The sequence below is a fragment of the Bos indicus x Bos taurus genome, chromosome 11 (genome assembly GCF_003369695.1).
Source record: "Bos indicus x Bos taurus breed Angus x Brahman F1 hybrid chromosome 11, Bos_hybrid_MaternalHap_v2.0, whole genome shotgun sequence".
NCBI classification, from domain to species: Eukaryota; Metazoa; Chordata; class Mammalia; order Artiodactyla; family Bovidae; genus Bos; species Bos indicus x Bos taurus.
Window position 1 is genome coordinate 100,432,785 of NC_040086.1, and position 23,554 is coordinate 100,456,338.

Sequence of the window (23,554 nt, forward strand, 5' to 3'; positions counted from 1 at the left end):
AGACCGCCTGCAATGCGGAAGACCTGGGTTCAATCCCTGGGTTGGGAAGATTCCCTGGAGAAGGGAAAGGCTACCCACTGCAGTATTCTGGCCTGGAGAATTCCATGGACTGTATAGTCCATGGGGTCGCAAAGAGTCGGACACGATTGAGAGACTTTCACTTTCACGGGCTCTTGCTCCAGAAATGACTACCTTGAAAAAAGTAAACAAAGCTGATCGCTGGGGTCCTTTAATCTCCCCTTTCAGCCTTCAGAAACACCAGGGGCGAGGCCCCGTCCCATCAACTTTCTGAACACCTTTTCCTTCCACACCCCGTCCAAAGCCTTTCTCAGAAGCTGCCCCTTGGAAATATTTGTCAAGTTCCTAACACCTTTGAAATCGAAACTATTAATAACCACCTACATCCAAAGATTACTGTGAAGCCTCAACGAAACGAGCGTGGATATCTCGCGCTTGCACTACAGACTAAAGGAAACCCACACGAGGCGAACCCAAACCACCTGCAGACGACAGCGGCGGCCGGGGAGCAGCCGGGCGCAGGCGCAGTGACTGCCAGGCCACGCCTCCTACTCTTCCGAGCCGACCAATGGGAGACGGCTGCTAGGAGGCGGCCGCGCGACTTCAGAAGGTCCCCTCAGCTTTCCTCAGCCACGCCGCGGATCGAAATGTGTGCCGTCACCAAAAGCGCGCCGGAAGTGCGAGTTGTGCAGCTCGTCGCAAGCTCTGAGGGGAGGAAGTTGGCCTCGGAAAGACCTGGGCTGCGTGGGCCAGGCCGCGGGCGGCGGTGGTGGTGGCTCCTTTCACCAACTGAGGGCCGCGCGATGGGAGACGAAATGGATGCCGTGATCCCTGAGCGGGAGATGAAGGTCAGGTGTTGGCCAGGGCCTCCCACCCTTCCTTAATCCTGGTATTGCCTTGGCGCCTCCCTGACCCGGGAAGCGCGGGTGCCCGCTGCCCCGCCTCCTGGCTGAACGGTGTGAGGCGATGCAAGTTCTTGTTACCGCTTCCTGGAGCGCTCTGCCGTGCAGCGGGCGTGAAAGCCCCACGGAATGTACTTTCCGCGTCCCCTGTTGGTCTTGCGCGAGCTTCCTGAGTTATCGTAGTTACTTTAATGTGGTCGTCGGAGTATGGGAATAACTGTTGTTTATTGAGCGTTTGCTTGCATGCCAGGCACTGGTAACTATCACAGCGACCCTAGGAAGTACTTGTTAATGTAGAAGAGCAAATAGAGGCTCGGAAAGTAACTTACCCAAAGCCGCCTTTGACGGGCGGACTGAAATCTAGGTTGTTGTGAGCAGTTTTAAAGATTCTCTCCTCTGTCGCTGAACTAGTTCAAGCCTGTAACCCAGGCTTGCTTAACGCAGAGCAGGGATCATCCCTTATCCTACAGGCGCTTTTGTTTTTGTTGTGTTTAGTCGTTCCCGACTCCTTGGGACCCCATGGGCTGTAGCCCCCTGGATTCCTCCGTCCATGGGATTCTCAGGCAAGAATACTGGAGTGGGTTGCCAACCTCTCCTCCAGGGGATCTTCCTGACTCAGAAATTAAACCCATGTCTGCCGCCTTGCAGGCGGATTCTTTACTGTCTGAGCCACCAGGGAAGCCCACAAGTCCTTTAATTAACTAGAATTGGAGGTCCGTTTTTGGTACTGGAAATCCTCCTGAAGTCAGGAAACTTGAGAGGATCAGATGATCCCAATCTCAGCTCAGTTCAGTCGCTCGGGCATGTCCAACTCTTCGACCCCATGGACTGCGGCACTGCCAGGCTTCCCTGTCCATCACCAACTCCCAGAGCTTGCTCACACTCATGTCCATAGAAAGGAAATATTAATAAGTCATGGGAAGATTTTAGGCATTTGGACAACAACTCACTGAAATGCATTAGGAAGTAGTAATCCATACCATGTTAAGAGTAGAAGTCTCTTCTTGAGAATCTCTGCCAAGGGTGACCAACCCAGTGAGAGTGTGCCCTGTTCCTCATGTAGGTTGGGGCAGAAGGATAAAAAGGTTTTAGAACCACAGACTCAGAAAATGGTGGTCTCACATTGAGTTTCTGATTACCAAGACCCAGAGGTTATCAGGATGAGAATTAACAAAAAACTGAAAACTTTATGGTGCTGGAGAAGACTCTTAAGAGTCCCTTGGACAGCAAGGAGATCAAACCAGTCCATCCTAAAGGAAATCAGTCCTGAACATTTATTGGAAGAACTGATGCTAAAGTTGAAGCTCCAATTCTTTGGCCACCTGATGCGACTGACTCGTTGGAAAAGACCCTGATGCAGGGAAAGACTGAGGGCAGGAGGAAAAGGGGGCTACAGAGGATGAGATGGTTGGGTGGCATCACTGACTCAATGGATGAGTTTGAGCAAGCTCCAGGAGTTGGTGATGGACAGGGAAGCCTGGCATGCTGCAGTCCATAGGGTCGCAAAGAGTCACAGTGAGTGACTGAACTGAACTATGGTCTCACCTGGAAAGCCGTGTGGATTTCTCATCACCATATGCAGTTGTAATTAAGAAGATTATTTCAGTTACTCTTTTACCAAATATGTTTAAACCTCACATCCAAGTAAATTAGTATGTGGGGATCCTGTAGAAAACACCCTGTAGTGTAGTGAGTGAAAGGCACTCAGTCGTGTCCGCCTCTTTGCGACCCTATGGACTATACAGTCCATGGAATTCTCCAGGCCAGAATACTGGAGTGGGTAGCCTGTCCCTTCTCCAGGGGATCTTCCCAACCCAGGTCTCCCGCATTGCAGGTAGATTCTTTACCACCTGAGCCACAAAGGAAGCCATAGGAAACACTATAAAGGTACACAAATGAAGGCTGAGAAAGGCTGTCTTTGGTTTTCATGTCTTTTAGAGTGTAAGCAAAAGGAGATTTACATTCTTTTCACTAAAACCTTGATTTAAAGATAGGTTTAGAGTTGAAGGGGAAAAAATATGTATAGTACAACTTAACGTGTGCATGCTCAGTCGCATCCAACTTTTGCAAGTCCATGGACTGTAGCCCACCAGGCTCCTCTTTCCATAGAATCTTCTAGGCAAGAATATTGGAGTGAGTTGGCATTGCCTCCTCCAGGGGATCTGCCCCACCCAGGGGTCAAACCGGCCACACAGTCTTTACTCTCAGGGTAATATATATTTTGGTGTACCAGAATATGACAGATAAGCTAATGTCCTGTTTTCCCTGAATTGATCTTGTTTTGACCCTGCACCATAGGATTTTCAGTTTAGAGCACTGAAGAAAGTGAGAATCTTTGATTCTCCTGAGGAGTTGCCCAAGGAACGCTCAAGTCTGCTTTCTGTGTCCAACAAATACGGCCTGGTCTTTGCTGGTGGAGCCAGTGGATTGCACGTTTTTTCTACTAAAAATCTTCTTATTCAGAATAAACCTGGAGATGATCCTAATAAGATAGGTAAGTTACTTGGTTTACGTTGCATGATAGAGAGAGGAGCATAGTGAAGTGCTAATGTCATTTGCTTCTCAAGTTTTACATAGTAAAAGTAAAACTACTCTTAGTCCTGAGGTTGACCCCCAAGAAGAGGAAGTGCTAGATGGGCTGCTGGAAGCCTTCCTGGGTGTTCTCGCTGGTCCTTTGTATTTCTCTTCTGATGACTTGTTCCTCTGAACTCAGAGGGAAGAACGGCTTACCTTTGTGCCACACATTTTTTTTGTTGTTCAGTTCAACTTGGGTTCTGGCTCTCTAGGAGAAGAATTTTGCTGCATGGCCTTTTAGTTGTCATGACAGCATCATCCAAACACATGGGAACGTGTACTGTTTGGAGCATTGTTGCAGAAATATGGTACAGGACTAGATTGAACCAGGGCTGTGGTCACAGTTGGTTTCCCCAGGCCGTATAAGGGAGAGTCCCTACGATACTCAGTGCAGCGTTAGCCATCTGTAAGGAAGCTGCAGTGCTTCTGCACAACGTGGTATCAGGGTGCGTACGTTTATGTAGATGCAAGAATGGTTTCACATAGACCTGAATACAGTTTGTGGCTTATGCTTCAAACATTCCATTTTCTGCTCTCTGTTTTTTTGTTTTCAGTCGATAAAGTTCAAAGTTTGCTGGTTCCTATGAAATTCCCGATACATCACCTGGCCCTGAGCTGCGATAACCTCACACTGTCCGTGTGCATGATGTCCAGTGAATATGGTTCCATTATTGCTTTTTTTGATGTTCGCACATTCTCAAATGAGGTAAGCTGCTGGCAGATTCTAGGGACTTAAGAAGAGTGCCTGGTATTGAATCATAACCTAGAAGTTCCTGGTTGACCTTTGAATTCTTTTTCTAGATTTGAATTCGGGTTTTTAAGAGGTCCTTAATTATAGAATCATAAATCAAGATCTTTGCGATAATAGGGACTTCAAGAAATTATTTTGTAACACCATCTGCCCCAGGGTGCTGTCATTTCTCATTTACACTTGAGACAGCCAGAGCTCAGGGACTCTTAAGTGACTCGCCTGAGGCCACAGAGTTAGTAGACAGTGTCAGAAGTTCCTGCATGCTGGGTCTCTGGCCTCCTCCTGCAGTGTTCTTCCATCCCAGGCTGTTTAGTAATGGTAATAGTAAGATTGAGTGTTTGTATTGACCGCATGCCAGGCGCTGTGCTAGTGCTTTGCGTGCCGTGTTTTCATTCATGCCTGCCCCTCTTGGCTCTATACTAGCCTTATACACTCAGTATCATGGTCTTCATCTCAGAGATAGAGAAACAGGCCCAAAGAGTTAAGTAACCATCCAAGAGTACAGCAGTACTTGGGGGGTTTTGTTTGTTTGAGGCACTTTTTTTTTTTTAAGTAGAAAGGAATTTCTTTATTCCTCTCCTGGGGAAAGGGGGATGCAGCAGGCTCGTGCCCCTGAAACACCATGCCTCAGCTCCAAAGGCTTTGGCGAAGAGTTTCGCAGCAATGGCTCAACGGCAGGGTTGCTGATAGAAGATTAGCATGTGTGCAGGGCCTGCACGCCTTTAATGTGGCCTCAGGTGGTCTCTCTTTCTTTCTTGTTTTATTAAACATTTAATTTTGTTTTGGGATATAGCTGATTAGCAATGTTGTGATAGTTTCAGCTGAACAGTGAAGGGACTCAACCATACATATCGAAGCACCTTTTATATCATTAATCTTTCGTTAGCCTTCGACAGCAGATCGTTCACTGAGGCTATTTTGGAATTTTGAAGCCTGCTGGGGCTTCTGCATACCAATTAAAATAAGCTCAGTATTTTAAGATGAGCACTCTCTAAAATTCAAGGACCCAACACTATTAAGAAGCAGAGTCTCAGTTTTTATTTTGTTTATGTTCTTTATCCATTATTTTGCATTTGCATATTCCCTGTTGAGAGTCCCTCTGAGTATGCTACAATAATTGATGGCCATTTTCAAAATTATGTTAAAATTGTCTGTAACAAATAGACTGTTGTGTAGAGCTACAGTTTTTTTTCATGGTCATGGGGAAAACTGTAATTTGAAAAAACTTGCATATTCAATAATTTCCTTGGACCATTGAATGTCTCTGTATTTATCTGTTTATTTTTGCCTCTGGGCATTTGTTTTAAAAGGCTAAACAGCAGAAACGTCCGTTTGCGTATCATAAGCTCTTGAAAGATGCGGGAGGCTTGGTGATTGACATGAAGTGGAACCCTGCGGTCTCCTCCATGGTGGCAGTTTGTCTGGCCGACGGCAGCATTGCAGTCCTACAAGTCACAGAGACAGTGAAAGTGTGTGCGACCCTTCCTTCCACAGTAGGAGTAACGTCTGGTGAGTAATGACGTCTTTTACTCTGTAACATATGGTAATGGTCATCTATTTAAAAATTAATCTCTGAGGAAAAAAGCAAATGGGGCTCTTTGTCATACTTGTTTTTTTGGTAGAAGTGGAGAGAGTGTATTTTATTTCTGTAGTTGCTGTCCTTGAAGCCACACAGCACACATGATTCACCTTCAGTGTGCATGGGCTTTCTGGTGAAATGTTTGGGTATAGAAATGTTTGGTTTAGAACTGTGTTGTTGAAATAATTATTTTGACCTAAAAGATCAGACTCTGAAACAGTCATTTATACCTTAGGGGGAAAACATTAGAAAATATCCAATAGAAGCAAGAGAAAGATTTCTTGATATTTGAAAACCTTTTCTACCCTCCTCGATTTATCTAAAAACTGGAGTTTTCTGCACTTTACAGCTTTCTGGGCAATATTCCATTGAAAAAGCCTTTTTAGCAACTGATTCAGTGGCCCAGTAACAAATCACAATTCAACTGTGTCATCGACATGATGTTTCTTTTTTTACTTTGCCAAGTAAGGATGACCCCACAGTCTTCCATGGACTGACAGAAAGAGGAACACAAAGTGGTAATTGTTGTCATTTAGTTGCTAAGTCATGTCGGACCCTTTTGCAGCCCCATGGACTGCAGCACGCCAGGCTCTTCTATCCATGGGATTTCCCAGGCAAGAATACTGGAGTAGGTTGCCATTTCCTTCTCCAAGAGATCTTCCTGAGCCAGGAATCAAACCTGCACCCCCTGCATTGGCAGGTGGATCTTTTACGCTAAGCCACCAGGGAAGCCTGAAGTGGTGATTACATGGCTGTTTTGGTACATATCTCATGGTTTGCTCCATTTTCTTCAGTTTTTAATTGGTAGTATTTTCTTCTCTGTCCAGTGTGCTGGAGCCCCAAAGGAAAGCAGCTGGCTGTGGGGAAGCAGAATGGAACTGTGGTCCAGTATCTTCCTGTAAGTCTTGCCTTGGGCTTCAGAGCGTTTTTATCAAGTAACTGTTTTGGGGTTGGTTTGGTAGTATTTTTGCTGTTTTTTCCTATTAAAATATAATTTATGTTCATTGCAAAAAATCTGTCTGTACCCAAGAGAATGCAGGAAAGAGTTGTCGCGTGTCCACTCTGTCATCCTTTTCCTGTGGTCTTCCAGAGATAATATTCATGAATACTCTTCAGTATAAATTGGCAGAGAATCTGTGTATGTCTGATCAGACCTGGTTGAGAAGGAGAGGCTCGCGGGCAGTGCCGAGGCCCATGCTGTCGTGTGTTCCTCCTGTTCTCTGCAGGGTACAGGGTGGTGAACGTGGCGGAATAGGTTTGAGGTTCAGGTTCTGTTTCTTCTTTACCATTACAAAAAGTTGTTACATGAAATTTGGTACATGTTCTTTTAGGGCATTGGCCTGTAAAATGATAATACAGTTGTTGGATTTGCGGTCTGGGGATTGCTTTGTTTGACACTGTTTTTTTCAAATCTCTTTCAGACTTTGCAAGAAAAAAAAGTCATTCCTTGTCCTCCATTTTATGAGGCAGACCATCCCGTCAGAGGTAACACATCTGCCTTTCTTACTAGGCTGACGTCTAATGAGGCACTGTCTGTAGTGCAGAAATGTTAGACCGTGTGAGGTGCCTGCATACCGGCTCAGGAAAGTGCTGGTGTCCTGTGTGAAAACTGTCATTGTTTCAGTTAGCTAATTAGGTCTCGATCCCTGGGACGGGACGATCCCCTGGAGAAGGAAATGGCAACCCACTCCAGTCTTCTTGCCTGGGAAATCCCCTGGACAGAGAAGCCTGGTGGTCTACAGTCCACGGGTGGCAAAGAGTTGAACATGGCTACGTGACTGAGCACAGCGTACACACACGATTAAGTCACCGTAACGGTAATTCTCTAGTAGGTACCTGTGTCACGTGGTAAATGACGTTAAATGGATCCTGACTTTTTTTTTTTAATTAGAATTCTTCATTATTTGCTTTGATTATCATCTCCTGGGGGTAAAATACCCCTCTGGAATGAATTTGGGCTTTTTGAATCTTTGTGAATTATATTTAGTGAAGTCTGGACCTTTTTAAAAGCTATAGTAGTTGGATATTTATCTATGAGCTGATAGTTTTATAATGTACAGGGGTCATCCCAAGCACAAAGGTGGTTTATTAGGATGTGTGTCTTTCAGTTCTGGACGTTCTGTGGATTGGCACATACGAATTCACGATAGTGTATGCCGCGGCGGATGGGACCTTGGAAACGGCTCCAGATGTGGTGATGGCTCTGCTCCCGGTACGTGTGAAAGGAGTGTCTTGATTATTTGAGAATTATAGACGTCTTCTAATAAAGTTAGAGGCTTTAGGCGTCTCTCTCCTTTCCTTACTGGCAGTGGTACCACTTGAGGTGTGAGATTTTTTTAATGCTGCACTAGGGGCCTGAGGACCAAAATGGTGGTGTCCACTTAGAGCACGTTCTATTGTTGAGTCACATGGTGAAAAAATCCTCAAACTTTAAGCTGTAAACTGTGAGTTGTGATAGGTGTTAATCTGATGAAGTCATTTTAGAAAAGCAAGAAAATACCTTGATTTTCAAAATTCATTCACTTTTTCAGCGACTGAACAACAAAGTGTGTCAGTATGCAGTGGGACCATTTTTAATCTTTGCCAATCGGATATGAGAAAAAAGTGCCTCGTTTTTATTAACTCTTTTGGGTTCCTGACAATATCAAATTTTAAAAATAAGTTTGTTAAGGTGCCTTATTTCAAGATTCAGAGAAGGCAGTGGCACCCCACTCCAGTACTCTTGCCTGGAAAATCCCATGGACGGAGGAGCCTGGTAGGCTACAGTCCATGGGGTCGCTAAGAGTCGGACACGACTGAGCGACTTCACTTTCACTTTTCACTTTCATGCATTGCAGAAGGAAATCGCAACCCACTCCAGTGTTCTTGCCTGGAGAATTCCAGGGACGGGGGAGCCTGGTGGGCTACAGTCCATGGGGTCACTAAGAGTCGGACACGACTGAGCGACTTCACTTTCACTTTTCACTTTCATTCATTGGAGAAGGAAATGGCAACCCACTCCAGTGTTCTTGCCCGGAGAATCCCAGGGACAGGGGAGCCTGGTAGGCTACCGTCTATGGGGTCACACAGAGTCAGACACAACTGAAGTGACTTAACGTAACGTATTTCAAGATTAAGATTTTCTATTCCCAGGGATAATACTAACACTAGCATTTGCTGAGTACCGTTTATGTTCCATGCACTGGATTAGAAACTTTCTATGTATCCTTTCATATCTCACTTAAAACAGCCTTTGATGTAGATTTTTTTAGGTTCATCATTTGTTGTTGCTGTTCAGTCGCTGAGTCGTGTCCAACTCTCTGCGACTGCTTGGACTGCAGCACGCCAGGCTTCCCTGTCCTTCACCATCTCCTGGAGCTTGCTCAGACTCATGTCCATTGGGTCGGTGATGCCATCCAACCATCTAACCCTCTGTTGTCCCCTTCTCCTCCTGCCTCTGATCTTTCCCAGCATGAGGGTCTTTTCTAGTGAGTTGGCTCTTTGCATCAGGTGGCCAGAGTATTGGTGCTTCAACTTCAGCATCAGTCCCTCCAGTGAGTATTCAGGATTGATTTCCTTTAGGTGTAGGTCCATCATACATAGGAGAAAGCATTATCAGAGAAGTTGAATAATCTATCCATGCTGAAGTGACAGACAGGCTTGAATTCAGTTTGGTCCATGGCCAATGTTTCTGTTCTTTGTATTGTCTTTATAGTGTGTCTATGTATTTTGAGTGTATTTTCTTTTTTTTTTTTTTAGTATATTTTCTCATAAAACTTAAAGGATTTTATCTTTTGAGATTCTTAACTTTGTAGGATTAAAGAAAAATCACCCATGAGATTTTTTTTTTCTCATTCTGTTCAATGTAGAAAAAAGAGGAAAAGCACCCTGAGGTGTTTATGAACTTCATGGAGCCCTGTTACGGCAGCTGTACGGAGAGGCAGCATCGTTACTACCTCAGCTACATTGAAGAGTGGTGAGCTGTGGGCGAGGGGGCACACCTGAGCCATTTTGTCCTGCTTGTTCTGCTTTGTCTCCTCTCTGTGAGAGAGGAGAATAGAGGTTGGAGATGCCCTAAATATATATTCAGCTCATGTTGGATAATGCCTTTCTGACTACTACATCTGTTTCCCCAGTCTTGAATTACATAGCGCGAATACACACTAAACTTAAAAATCCCATTTTCTCAATAAGTCCACTGATGACTTAAGAAAATACAGATATTTAAGGAACATATTAAAAGTTTCCCTCTGAGCTGAAGCATCCCTTTGAAAGCTGGATTTCTTGAAACAAAGCTTCTCTTCCTTCAGTTAGGTTATTCTCTCCTCAGGGTGGTATATTTGCTGGGCTCTGAAGTGATTCTGTAGTGTCTCCCCTTTGTCTTAAGTAAGGAGACAGTTGGCTGAGTCTCCAGGGCTCTGACCTATGGACTAAAAAGTAAAGCTTTATGTCCAAAATCTTACCTTCAACGAGGTAGAAACGCTCGCCTTTCTCCTTGACATCTAGAGGGAAGCTTTGTAGGTGTCACCACTGACTCAAGTCAAGGTACAGCTGTTGCGTTTGAATTTAATGGCCTTCCGGTTTTATTCTTTGAAGGGATTTAGTGCTGGCAGCATCCGCGGCTTCCACAGAAGTCAGCATCCTCGCGCGACAGAGCAGCCAGGTAAATGTTTCTCTTTTGCCACTTTTATGTGATGTTGTTCTCAGAGATTTTGGAGGGTTTAACTGTGACGTTAAGATTTAGCTGAAGTCACACCCCTTTTATTGAGTTTCCAGATGAGAGCACAGCTTAAAAAAGCTGTTGGCCAAATGGCTCGGGTATTGTGTTGGACAGACTTGGGTGTTAGATTCAACAGTTCCTTCAGTGTTATCTGAAGCCCTCTGTTTGCACCCTCCATGAATACCTCATAACCATGGTCATAATCAAATGTATTCCAATAGGAGTGTACCTGGGTGTGTAGGAGGCTTTTTCTGCTTTGTTCTGTTTAACTGTCTTTATTTTCTCCTTATTACTTGAATCTGCCTCTTCTATTCAGTGAACTATAACCCATCCTTGACTATGGAAGAGACATGCAAGTCAGACCAAACTGTGACTCTTCAGAAATTCCTTGTTTGGAAAACCACCAGAAAGCTAAAAGCATCTGTGTAGACAAGCCCCATCTTCTTCCGCTTTGTGCTCCTTGCAGGCCAGAGTGGGCTGAGGTTGTCATGGTACACTAACTACCCTTATGCAGAGTGACTACACAGGAGACACAGCTCCTCAGCCGAAAACTTTCCCGTTTTAAAAGTCTACCTGGAGTTTGAAAATGTTCTGTGCATCCTGTGCCTCTTCAACCATTCAACATTTATCCACCCTTCTCTTGAGTGGCAAGGCGGCCCACCATGAGTGCTTACCTCTCAGAGTCCAGCACTCTTGATTTGCTGCTCTTGGATTAACTTCAGTAACAGTCTCCTGATAGCACAAGTATTTTATGTATTCACACATTAAGAAACTCTTTGATTTTTGCTTTTTATCAGAGTAATTTATGTTCATGGTTGAAAAGTCAGGTAGTGGAAAAGGGCTTATATGTGAAATATCAGCCCTTCCCATCCTGTCCTGGTCTGTCCCGTTCTCCAAAAGAGACTGTTTTTAACTTGTGGTCTCTCTCTCTTAATGGTTATCTCCTTATCCCGAAATAATAATCTACTGCATCACTGGTTATCGATAGTTAACTTTAAATTATTGGCCATGATGCAAATGAGGATTTAGCTCACATGTGGCCTTTAGACTTCCCCGTCCTTCCTTTCAATAGGATTGGAGCACTGTTTTAGTCTCTTCTGCTTGTTACCTTTGAACTTTAAGTGATCATTTTTACCTTCGCTTCTTAAGGTTTTACCGCATACGCTGTGAGAGGACCATCTCAGTACCCACCCTTGCCTTTGGCACACCTGCTCCACGCCCACCTTCCAGCTGTTATCACCTGCATCTCATATTCCACAAAACCAAAGCTGAAATTGGTGTATTTTGCCCTGTAGTGATTAGCAAGCAGTCTTTGTTTTGTGTATTGTTGTATTGCTGATTGTTTTTCAAAGTTGGAACCCGTTTCATTTACTAACGTTATTGTGAACGTGACTGTTCACTTCATGCCTAAGGCTTGGATCATGATTGTTTTCTTTCCTGAACAGTTTTTTTGTTTTTCTCTTTCTTGTTGAAAATTATTCCTCCTTTAATTCATGCTGCCCAGTTTTGAAAGCATTGAAAGTTAGACAAAATGTCCATGATTTTTAAAAACCAGGAGTCATTTGTTGTAGGGAACAGATCCCACGCAAGCAAACATGAGCCAAAGGGGAGTTTATTGGAAAGATGTGGTGGCTTCTCAAGGAATCCAGTGGCAGGAAGATTGACCAGTGTGAGGAAATACACTGAGAATTAGGAAGACGAGCTAAGGTCACCTTCTGTCTCTGTGGTCGAGTGAGCACAGGGCATCCGGCAGCTTTCTAGGCTGTGTGCTCACGGCCGCAGTCATTGTCACCTGGCGCTCCTGGTCCTCATCCAGATTCCTCAGCGCAGCTGCTGACTGGCTCCATGCGGCTGTTAGATGGTCCCCCTGTGTCAGGAGTCCACTTGGATGTGGAGGACACATCAGAGAATGTTCGTGATAGTGATATTTATTCACCAGACAAGAGCTTTGTACACCAGGAACAGATAGAAAGACTTGGAAAAGGAGCCCCTTGCTTTCTGCGGGGTTCATAGCTTTTAGACTGTTTCCAGATTTTAGAGTCCCAGGGAATGCAATACTAAACCAAGTGAGTTCCCTTTTTCTCCTTTCCTATTTGAACAGTGCTGGAGAAAGCTCTAACCAACACTGTATCTTCTTCTACTTGTTCTTTTTTCCAGAATAGTTGGGAATCTTGGCTGTTGGAGGACTCTAGTCGAGCTGAACTGCCTGTGACAGACAAGAGTGATGATTCCTTGCCCATGGGAGTTGCCATAGATTACACTAACCAAGTGGAAATCACCATCAGTAAGTATAGTCTGTCATAGCCAAGCTACATGCAGAAATAGTCTTCTTCCCATCGTGGTTAATATTCAAATCCAGCTCTACATTTTCACGATGGAACTTTCTCTGCCATGCGCTTTAGCTTGTCGTAGCGTGTCTGTGTAAAGAGTGAGACAGAGTGCACTATACCACACTCGTCTGATTTAAGTGGATATTCATTGACCGAGGTCACACACTCTGTGTGTCTCTGTGTATGTAAGAATATGGCTAAAATACAGAACACCGACTTCATAACCTTGTTTCTTTGCCCCTCCCGGTTTCCCAGGGCCTCCCAGGCAGGTGGTGTATCCCAGTACTTGGTTCGATGGCTTGGATAAGAAAATGGAGGCCTCAAGCACAGACTTCCAAATGGGGCCTGAGCATGTGCTCTGAGTCTGTCTTCTCCCCTGCTGATATCTTGGCAGGGCTGCAGTCCCATGAAATGTGAACGTGAGAAACGGATCTAGAGAGCAAGCTAGTGGTTGCGAGCAGGGAGAGGGAAGCCGGGAGGGGCATTATAGGAGTTGGGGAGCAGGAGGTACAAACCGCTGGGTGTGAGACAGACTACAGGGAGGCGGGGCACGCGGCCAGTGTAAGTGGGGTGTAACCTGTAAAACTTGTGTAAAGAATTAAGAGAATTAAAAAAAAAAAAGAGCCAAGGAGACAGTATAATGAAAAGGCAGCGGAATGGAGTGGAAAAAAAATCTATAAAGCATGGATCTGATACGGGGTTAATACCCAAAATATATAAGGAACCCATGCAACTCAATAGCAAAGCGAAACAAATAACCTGATTAGGAAATGGACAGAGGACCTGAATAGACATTTTTCTAAAGAAAGCATACAGATGGCCAACGTACATTAAAAGGTGCTCGACATTACTAATTACCAGCATAGGGAACTCTGCTCAATACTCTATAATGACCTAGTGGGAAAGCAATCTAAAAAAGTGGATGTGTGTGTGTATATATATACACACATATATATATGACTGATTCACTTTGCCATACAGCAGAAACTAATGCAACGTTGTCAATCAGCTATGCTCCAATAAAAACTTTTTAAAAGTTTTCACCACACACACAAAATGGTAACTACATGAGCTGAGCGATGTGTTTATTAGCTTGACTGTGGTAGTCATTTCACAGTATGTGTGTCCTTCAGATCATGTTATACACCCTAAGTACATAGCCATTTGTATTTGTCAGTTGTATGTGAATCAAAGTGGGAATGTGTATATATATTTTTAAAAAGGCATATACTATGTGCCTCATTTTAGAGAGGTATCTGCATCAGGCACCACTGAGTCCCTTGTCCTTTCCCTGACCAGACTGTTTGGTCTGATTCACTCAGTTACTTTTGATTCTCACGAAGACTTAATTGACAACATATGTGCTTATCATTCAGCTGTGAAGGACTGTAAAGTAATTGGACTCACTTTGCCATGTCCTTCTGTGTGTTTTCCCCAAGAGTCTCTTCTGTCATTTTTCCTGGAGACTCCTGTGTTGGTCGGGGGAATGCTGAACCTGTCTCCCTGACACCGGGACACACATGAAAATCAGAGCTTTGGGAGAGTCAGAGCCACTATGCAACTGCTGGTGTTGCTCTGTGCAGCTGGCAGTACACTGGCTGGCTGATCGAAGCTGTCCTTTAAAGAGCAGATTCATAAGGGCTGTTCAGATCCAAATCAGAGTGAACCAACCGCGGCTTGTGTGCAGATGAGTCCAGTGAGACCCCTTGCACTTCAGGCTGTCTTCGCCTCCCACGCAGGGGCCCTTCCGTTGACTTGGCTCTTCTCGTACCTTGGTTTTCTTTTTTAACAGCTGAGGAGAAGACTCTTCCACCTGCTCCAGTGCTTATGTTACTTTCGACAGATGGTGTGCTTTGTCCTTTTTACATGATCAATCAAAATCCTGGCGTAAGGTCCCTCCTCAGGACACCGGAGCGGCTCTCGTTGGAAGGAGAGCGGCAACCCAAGTCATCAGGTGTGTGCCTCCACTGCCCCCTGCACCCCGGTTGTGGCCAAGAGGGGGTCCTGCAGGCTCGAACAGGAGTGTCTGCTGGGATGAACACTGTGAGGTCACAAAGTGTTATCGTTGTCAGCCAGTCTGTCTCTTCAAGGCAGGACCAGTCTTCCCCTTGAACAAATGCACATACTTTCTGTCTCTCACCCCCAAGCTTTATTCACCAACCTTTACTTTAGAGAAAAAGGAAGCTCAACCCGATGGATCCCATTAGGTAATTTACTGACAATACCCTGTTGTAAGACCCCACATTATATGATCTGAAACCCAACATGTTTAATGTGAGAAATTGGTTAAGTGATTGTACATCCATACAGTGAAATGCCATGTAACAGTTAAAAATGTTATATTTATTAACAGAGAAAGGGCAGAACGTGCCATGAAAGAGCACTATGATTCCTTTTTTTGTGAGAAAAAATATACATTAAAAAACAACTTGTAAGATACTAAAAGGTAGATAGTGGCTACTGGTGAGAACATAGAAATTTTCTTTTCTCTTTGTATTTAATTTTCTTTAGTTCCTCCCCCCTGCACTCCCCCGTCCACCCCCGAAGGTATCGCTTAAGTGAAAGTGAAGTAAAAGTGAAGTCGCTCAGTCGTGTCCGACTCTTGGCGACCCCGTGGACTGCAGCCTACCAGGCTCCTCCGTCCATGGGATTTTCTAGGCAAAAGTATGCATGCATATAAATGCCAGTCTGCATTTTCAGCATTTTCTCAATGACAGTCACCTGTTAGAACAAAATAAACTTTTTTAGAAGGTCATTGTTTCATATTTTGGAATTTCACTTGTATTTCTGTTTTTGAATTCTGTGAGTATATAACTAGTAAGCTTTTTCTCTTCTAATATAGTTTTTAAAGCTCATAGTGTAACCAATTCTATATCTGGTAAGAAATATGTGGACCAGTGGGTTTGGATATGGTTGAGAACACTTAAGAGTGTCTTACCGCACTGCTTCCCAGTGCAGAGTGAATTGTACATCATAAATAGAGCCGCTTGGATACTTGGGCTCCTATCAACTGTCAGTGTGACCCCAAGTAATATACTAGGTGCCTTGCATAGACTGTATCGGTGCTGTTGTGTTGGAAAATCTCAATACAGTGTGTACTCTTGAGTTGTTTTCTTCCCTTTAAGTGGTCCTGAGTCCCCTGAACTCCCTACGCCCAGTTTCTGGGTCCATGTATAATAAGCAGTGTGCCCTGTGAAGTCAGGAGCCTGGGGAATGATGTTTGTTTCTTTTTCTTTCTTTCTTTTTTTTAAAATACTTATTTGACTGCTTCAGCTCTTTGTTGTGGCCTGTGAAATCTTCCGTTGCAGCCCACGGTCTCTCTAGTTGAGGCACACGGGCTTAGTTACTCTGTAGTATGTGAAATCTTAGTTCCCCAATCAGGGATTGAACCTGCACCCCCTACATTGCAAGGCGGATTCTTTACCACTGAACCACCAGGGAAGCCCCAGGAAGTATTCATAGATTTACTTGTATTTATACTTTCAAAGAAGTGTGAACATTTACTTGGGGTTCTCTGTTTTCAGAAAGTGGCATTTTTATGTGCTAAATCACTTCAGTCATGTCCGACTCTTTGAGACCCCATGGACTGTAGCCCACCAGGCTTCTCTGTCCTTGGGGATTCTCCAGGCAAGAATACTGGAGTGGATTGCTCTGCCCTCCTGCAGGGAGCCTTTCCCGACCCAGAAATCGAACCTGCATCTCTTATGTCTCCTGCACTGGCAGGGGATTCTTTACCACTAGTACCACCTGGGAAGTCCAGCATTTTCATGGTTGTATCCTAAGCATTTCATTCTTTTAGATACAGTGAGGATAGACTGTCATCTCTGACAGTTTGAAAGAACCAAGACCTATAAATATTTTGATTGAAAAATATTGCTTTCTTAGTTATTTGGAGATTAATTTTGGAGAATTTAGAGAATTAACTTGTTTATAGAAAGTTTGGAAAATAGAAAAAAATTTAAACTTGTCTTTTTTCTTCCAGTGGTTTTTCATAAACATCTTTCTTCATAGTTGTGATCATATTATATACATAGTTGGTATGCAGTTCATTTATTTAAATTTTAAGTGTTTTCCAGGTTCTTATGCAATTCTTATGATTTATTTAAGAATGTTTAATATTCTGTTGAATATATTTTACCACTGGGTTGTATTAAATATTTTTCATTTTTTAAGTTATTTCATAGGCATTATTCTTAGAATTGGGATTACAAGGTCCATTTTTTATGATTTTTTTGAGACTTAATGTTTTCTCAAAGATTGCTAAATTAGGTACCTGGTAACAAAAAGTTTCAGGTTTATTTTACCCCTTCACCTAGAGGATTATATGTATTTATATTTTGATAATTTAGAGAACCAAAGTATGCCTCATTTAATTTGTGTTTCTTTGACTAGAGAGAATGTATATATTTTCTTCCTGTGAATTAGATTCCCAGCATTTACCTGTTAAAGTCTCAGGACTTCCCTGGTGTTCCAATGGTTGGGACTCTGTGCTTCCAATACAGGAGGTGTGGGTTCGATCCCTGGTGAGGGAACTAAGATCTCACATGCTTCGAGGCATGGCCAAAAAATTTGAGAAATAAATAAATGAAAAATTTACAGTCCCCAAAGTTTTTGTTGTTGCTTTTATATTTTTGTTTTTTTTTAATTGGTTAGTTTTTGACTGCACCGGGTCTTCACTGCCGCGTGGGGTGAGCGATGCTGAGTTGTGGTGGGCAGGGGCTGCTCTTTAGTCACGGCGCTCGGGCTTCTCATTGTGGTGACTCCTTTTGTTGTGAAGCCCAGACTGTAGGGCACCAGGGCTTCAGCGGTTGTGGCGCATGGGGTTGGTTGCCCCAAGGCATGTGGAGTCTTTCCGGACTAGGGACCCAACCCGTTTGCCCTGCACCGGCAGGCAGACTCAACCACGGGACCATCAGAGAACTCCTCAAAAGTTTTTTAAAATCTCAATTTTTATTTAAAAAATAAAACATATTACTGTCATCTGCAGATTTTTTTCAGTATACCTTTTGGTTGTATGCCTATTTTTGTACTTAGTCAAATCTTTATCTTTCGTGATTTTGGGGGTCACTTTTAGGTTTACCAGCTTGTTAGACACTTGGACTTAATTCACTTTTTGCCGCCTTTGTTTTGAGATACAGTTTTATATATCCTTTTGTATATCTCAAAACAAAGGAGATATATCTTTGATTAAACTGGAGTTGTTTTAGTGACTATTAAGAGACGTAGGTCTGAGTTAAAGTTTTTTCCTGATAATAAAATATTGCAGAATGACTTACTTTTCACTGTGACATCGAGAAGTGTTTTTTCTATATTACTCAAGTTGATGTTTATGAAGACCTGTTAGTCTAATGTCTTTCTGCATTTTATTTTTCCTTCAAAGTTTTAGATATCTTGCCATATGGAATGTTTGCTATGGAAAGTTCAACATCAGCTCACATTTCTTCTCCCCACAACTTTTGGAATGAGGACCAATTATTTCTGGCTTCCTTCTTCCACCAACCCTTTTCCACTTGCTTCCTGCGATGTGAACCTCCAGTGTCATGGCGTTAACTTGTCTCTTCCCTCTTCCTCCCTGTGTTTCCTTGCAGGAAGTATTCCCACTACCCCCACCTCCCCTCAGGCCCCGCAGAAGCTCGATGTGCCGGCCGCCGCGGCGCCTGCCTCTGTGCTGCCTTCATCACAGGCCGCCCCCACCTCCACCTTCTCTCTGCCATCAGCTGTGTTCTCCTTTGGTTCTTCATCTTTGAAGTCCTCTGGTTCTGTCCCTGGGGAGGCTCCTCTGAGTTCCAGTGGCTCTGACGGGGCCAAAGCAGCCCTGGTCTCTGGCACTTCGCCCTTCCCTTTTGCTCCTCCTTCTCAAGCCTCCCTCGCGCCCACGCCTGTGGCCTCTCCCATGATGCCCTCAGCTGCTTCATTCTCCTTTGGATCATCGGGTTTTAAGCCTACCCTGGAAAGCACACCAATGCCAAGTGTGTCAGCTCCAAATATGGGAATGAAGCCCACCTTCCCACCGTCAGCTCCTGCAGTCAAGGTCAACCTTAGCGAAAAGTGAGTAACACTTCAAGTTTGACAGGTAGAGATAGCGCTTGTTTTTCACTTTCATGTGGGATCTTAGTTCCCTGACCAGGGATCTAAGTTCCTCACATTGGAAGGCAGATTCTTAACCACTGGACCACCAGGGAAGTCCTACGTGTATCTTATTTTTTCACTTCTGTACCTGCTTGTTTTGTTCTCACCACCAGAATATAAACCTTTTGAGAAAAGTAGCCCTTATACCTTGTACCCTTTCACATAATTGCCATTGAGTATAAATACTACCAGCTTCCCCCTCCACTCTTCTGTATCTTCCCTTGTTACTGTGGAGGGGATGCCGGCCGCTGTCATTGTTGATAATAAGTTGTCATGCAGCCACTTCATTCTGAAGGTTGCCTAGTATTCCATTGTGTAACACTGATTTATTTCACTAGTCATCTGATGCTGTATACTTATATTCTTTACAGACATTTGCTCTTCTAGGTGAAACTTACTTCCCCTTCCTAGCAGACCGTCAGCATCCCAGAGATAGTAACCTGCTCTCATCTTCCATTTTCCTTCCCCAGAGATGATCATCCCACGAGTCCTCAGTAATTTCCTTGACAAAGGGAGGGTACTAAACTCTCCAAAGTCCAGTTGAGTCCCACCTTCTTTTTTCACTCGGCCTGATAGGATAGACAGTAAATGTTTTATATCATGGTAAACTTAGTTTTGTCATCATATTAAGTATTATTTTATATTTTCATTCCAAATAAGCAGATGACGAATGTTTCCATGCAGCCTTCACCTTTTGTAAGAAATAGCTAAACATTTGCCCTTCCTAAAGGCAGAAGAGTCTAGGAAGTTACCTTTTGATGATCACTCATTATGGTTGCGAACAATCCCACAGCAGCAGGCTGTTCTGACCCACTCGGGCTGCCGTTTTCAGGTTCACAGCTGCAGCCACCTCGGCTCCTGTTCACAACTCACAGAGCACAGCCTCGATGCTGCCCTTCTCGGCCTCCAAGCCGGCTTCCTCTGGACCTCTCAGCCACCCCGCGCCCCTCTCGGCATCATCCAGTTCCTTGTCATCCAAGTCCTCAGCCACTCCGTCCGCATCAGGTATGATTTTAAGCAAACATCTTCAAAGCTCAGTCCCGAATTCCCAGATTAGCAGTTCTCCAAGTTATTTAAAAATCCTAGCCAACATGGCTGGACTGGATTCCTTTTTCTTGCTTCCTGTAACTCACACTGAAGTCCAGTGCCTTTTGTACTCCAGTGTGGAAAGATTCATAGTGGCTTCAATGCTTGTCTCTGTCTTGTGGGGCATTTGTCTTCACGTAGAGCTTGCTCTCCATGGAGGTCAGTCACCAAGCAAGTCTTGAAGACACATAGACGATAAGGAACCTGCAGAGGCTTTCTGCTTATTCCTCTGGTGACTGTCCTGGATTTTCACACTCAGCCCTACCATAAGCAGATTTTTTAAATAAAGATCATGATAATGGTTATATCCAGGTTGAAGTGCATTATACAGCTCAACGAGCAAATGTACCCACCCTGTCTTTTTCTTCTTTCAAACCTCGGAAAGGCTGCATATTATAATCTGAATACCATTCCTTTCCCTGAGAGTCAGCATCATGCACTGCTCCTTTATGTCTTTCTTTCTTTTTTAAATATGAATTTCTAGTTTGGTGAGCTTGGATTTTTTTTCTTTTTTTAAGACAAATTACTTTTTGGCTGCACTGGTGTTTGCGCTTTGTGCAAGCCCTCTCTAGCGGTGGTGCGCGGGCGTCTCATCACGGAGGTGTCTCTTGCTGCAGAGCGCAGGCTCTAGGGCACGCAGGCTCCAGTGGTTGCAGCACACGAACTCAGTTGCTCCCCAGCATTTGGAATCTTCCTGAACCAGAAATTGAACTCTTGTCCCCCGCATTGGCAGGCAGATTCTTAACCACTGGGCCACCGGGGAAGTCCTGTGTCTTTCTTTTTTAATGTAAATTTTTTTCTAAAACATTGGAAAGTTAATCACAGATATGAAACACTTCACCCCTAAGAACTTCAGTGTCTCTCTCCTAAAAACAAGGGCACTCAATACATTATCACACTAAAGAAATTTAACAGTAATTCAGCCTGTAGCCCGATTCACGTTTCCAATGTTGTTCCTGTAATGTTCTTATAGCTTTGTTTTCCCCCTTTGTTTTTCTAAAAGCCACTCAAGGGCTACATGCTATATTCCAATTTTGTCTCGTTAGTCTCAAGCAGTCTTACCGTTTTTGTCTTCCTCAGCATTAACATTGGTGAGATCAGGCCAGTAGTTTTGTGGACTGTCCTTCAATTTGGATTTGAGAGTTTCCACACAGTGAAATTTACATGAAACATTTTGAGCAGTAACACCACGTAGTTGATGTGTGTGCCACATCACGTGATTTCCTTTTGTCCTCACATAAGTGACATCATTTCGCTCACAGTTGTGGTGGCGTCTGTCAGATATGTCTCTGTTTTTAAGTTTGTTGTTTGCTCATGCCAGTGATAATACCCAGCCAGACGTACTTACATAGCCATTTGGTGTTTGAGTGCCAGGAATAATTTTATCTTGGTAGATACTGAGCAAGCATTGAGCTGTATAAATTCCTGAAATCCCTCATAGCTGCTGATCAAGGACTGCCTTGTAGCATTTGTCAAAGTCACCTCATTCTGGGACTTTTCACCAGATTCTGGCAAGTACTTGTCTATGACCTGAAGAATTAACAATCCTTTTCACATCTCTTTACACTTTAGGGTAGAAGAAATGTACCACACTGCATATACACTTTCTCCCTGTCTGCTGCTCACCACCCATATCTCCCTACTGCCATTGCTGTTATTTAATTCTTAATAGTTTGGTGGCTCCTGGATCATTGGATTGTACTCTAGACCCACTGGGGGAGTCCCTTCTCTCACTGTTTAATCTGGTTCTCTTGAGATGAGGCTTGGATACAAGTTTTTGGTATATTTGTTTTTTAAAAGCTCCTGCTGCTAAGTCACTTCAGTCGTGTCTGACTCTGTGCGACCCCATAGACGGCAGCCCACCAGGCTCCCCAGTCCCTGGGATTCTCCAGGCAAGAACACTGGAGTGGGTTGCCATTTCCTTCTCCAATGCATGAAAGTGAAAAGGGAAAGTGAAGTTGCTCAGTCGTGTCCGACCCTCAGCGACCCCACGGACTGCAGCCTTCCAGGCTCCTCCGTCCATGGGGTTTTCCAGGCAAGAGTACTGGAGTGGGGTGCCATTGCTTTCTCTGTTAAAAGCTCCTAGGTGATTCTTATGTGCAACAGACTTGTCCTAGAGGATTCCAGGAGAGTCCCGAAGGCCCTGTGAGTTCTTCCTAGGGATGGGAATTGTTGCTCTCATGGTCTTTAAACTTTGTCCCCAGTTCCCAGAGGTCATCAGGCGCCTCTGTGAGGATTAGGGATGGGCTGAGGGGACTGCCTCCTGGGCCTGCACACCAGTGCGCATACCTGTTATCGGAGACACTCCAGTTTACCTGCTTTACAAGGGAGCTTCCTGTTTTAAAATGTTATGTGTGTTTTTTAGGTATTTGGAAACCGTGGATATCTCTTTTGGTAATCAAGATGATAAATGGAGGCCAGGGACAGTGAAAAACTTATTTTATTAGATTTGAGGAAAGGATATTCATGGTGGAAGAAATAATGGGAATGAATACTGTTTGTTTTGACCGACCTCTTGTTCTTACAGGGAGAGCTGCTCAGGGCAGTCCAAGTCCGGTGCCCTCAATGGTCCAGAAATCACCTAGGATAACCCCTCCAGTGACTAAGTCAGGCTCTCCTCAGGTATGTTTAAACTCAGCCTGCAATACTGTGTTTATTAATTTACTGCCCCAAACATACATGTTTATAAAGTGAGTTTTTTTTGATTTTAGAATTCACACCTTTGCAAAAGTATTTCGGACTATGTGATAGGCAGTACCAAAGTGGGAGCTATGAATGTTTGTAATGTCTGCTCATAAAAGCCATGTAATGCAACCCTAGAATCTTAGGCTTGTTTTCTCTGCTGATTCCTGAGCTTATCCATGCTATGTTCCATTTGTGGAATCCTGTTCATGTCTGAAGACTGTAGTATACCACCTGATTTTTTTCTGTCATTCCCAAAGTAATCAAGAAATCTCCCACTGCCCTCTTTTTTTTCTGCCTTTCCATTACGACTTGGTTCATTTTATTTAATTTTTTACTAACATAGAGTACACATAGGGGGAAGGAGGATACAGGTGACACATATCCACCTGGATGAATTGCCACCAGCTGAGTACACCTTGGTAACAACCCACACCCAGAACAAGAAACAGACCATACTGGGGTCCCTGAGTCCCCCTCCTGTGAGCCCTTCTAGACATTACCCTTGCCAAAGAGGTCTCACTGTCATGATTTCTAATAGCATAGCTTAGTTTAGCCTGTGAGTATCTTCTGTAGAATGGAATGATTCAGTATACATTCTGGTATCTGGCTGTTTGGCTCAGTGTTATGTCTGTGAGGTTTTTCCGTATCGTCGTTGCTGTCTGGAATTCACTGGGCGACTATTACTACAAGTTTCATCCCACCCTTGACGGACATTTGAGTAGTTTCGAGGTTGAAGTCATTGTGAATCGTGTTGTTATGACCACACCAGTTGATGTCTTTGGGTGAATATGTGTATGCGTT

General features: G+C 44.0%; 1 protein-coding gene across 2 annotated transcripts in view; it reads left to right on the forward strand.

The window, feature by feature from the left end:
- The first annotated feature begins 680 nt into the window (after positions 1-680).
- The window catches only part of NUP214 (nucleoporin 214), a 91,356-nt gene continuing 68,482 nt past the window's right edge, over positions 681-23,554 (forward strand). The window contains exons 1-14 of one of the 2 annotated variants that reach the window (XM_027556594.1): positions 681-866; positions 3,219-3,414; positions 4,049-4,200; positions 5,556-5,754; positions 6,652-6,722; positions 7,246-7,309; positions 7,933-8,036; positions 9,673-9,779; positions 10,400-10,466; positions 12,681-12,807; positions 14,646-14,807; positions 18,442-18,901; positions 19,815-19,987; positions 22,596-22,690. In XM_027556594.1, coding sequence (XP_027412395.1) covers positions 822-866; positions 3,219-3,414; positions 4,049-4,200; positions 5,556-5,754; positions 6,652-6,722; positions 7,246-7,309; positions 7,933-8,036; positions 9,673-9,779; positions 10,400-10,466; positions 12,681-12,807; positions 14,646-14,807; positions 18,442-18,901; positions 19,815-19,987; positions 22,596-22,690 — 2,022 coding nt within the window. In that variant the 5' untranslated portion in view covers positions 681-821. The remainder of the gene's footprint in view (positions 867-3,218; positions 3,415-4,048; positions 4,201-5,555; positions 5,755-6,651; positions 6,723-7,245; positions 7,310-7,932; positions 8,037-9,672; positions 9,780-10,399; positions 10,467-12,680; positions 12,808-14,645; positions 14,808-18,441; positions 18,902-19,814; positions 19,988-22,595; positions 22,691-23,554) is intronic. The other variant, XM_027556593.1, reaches the window with a different exon arrangement.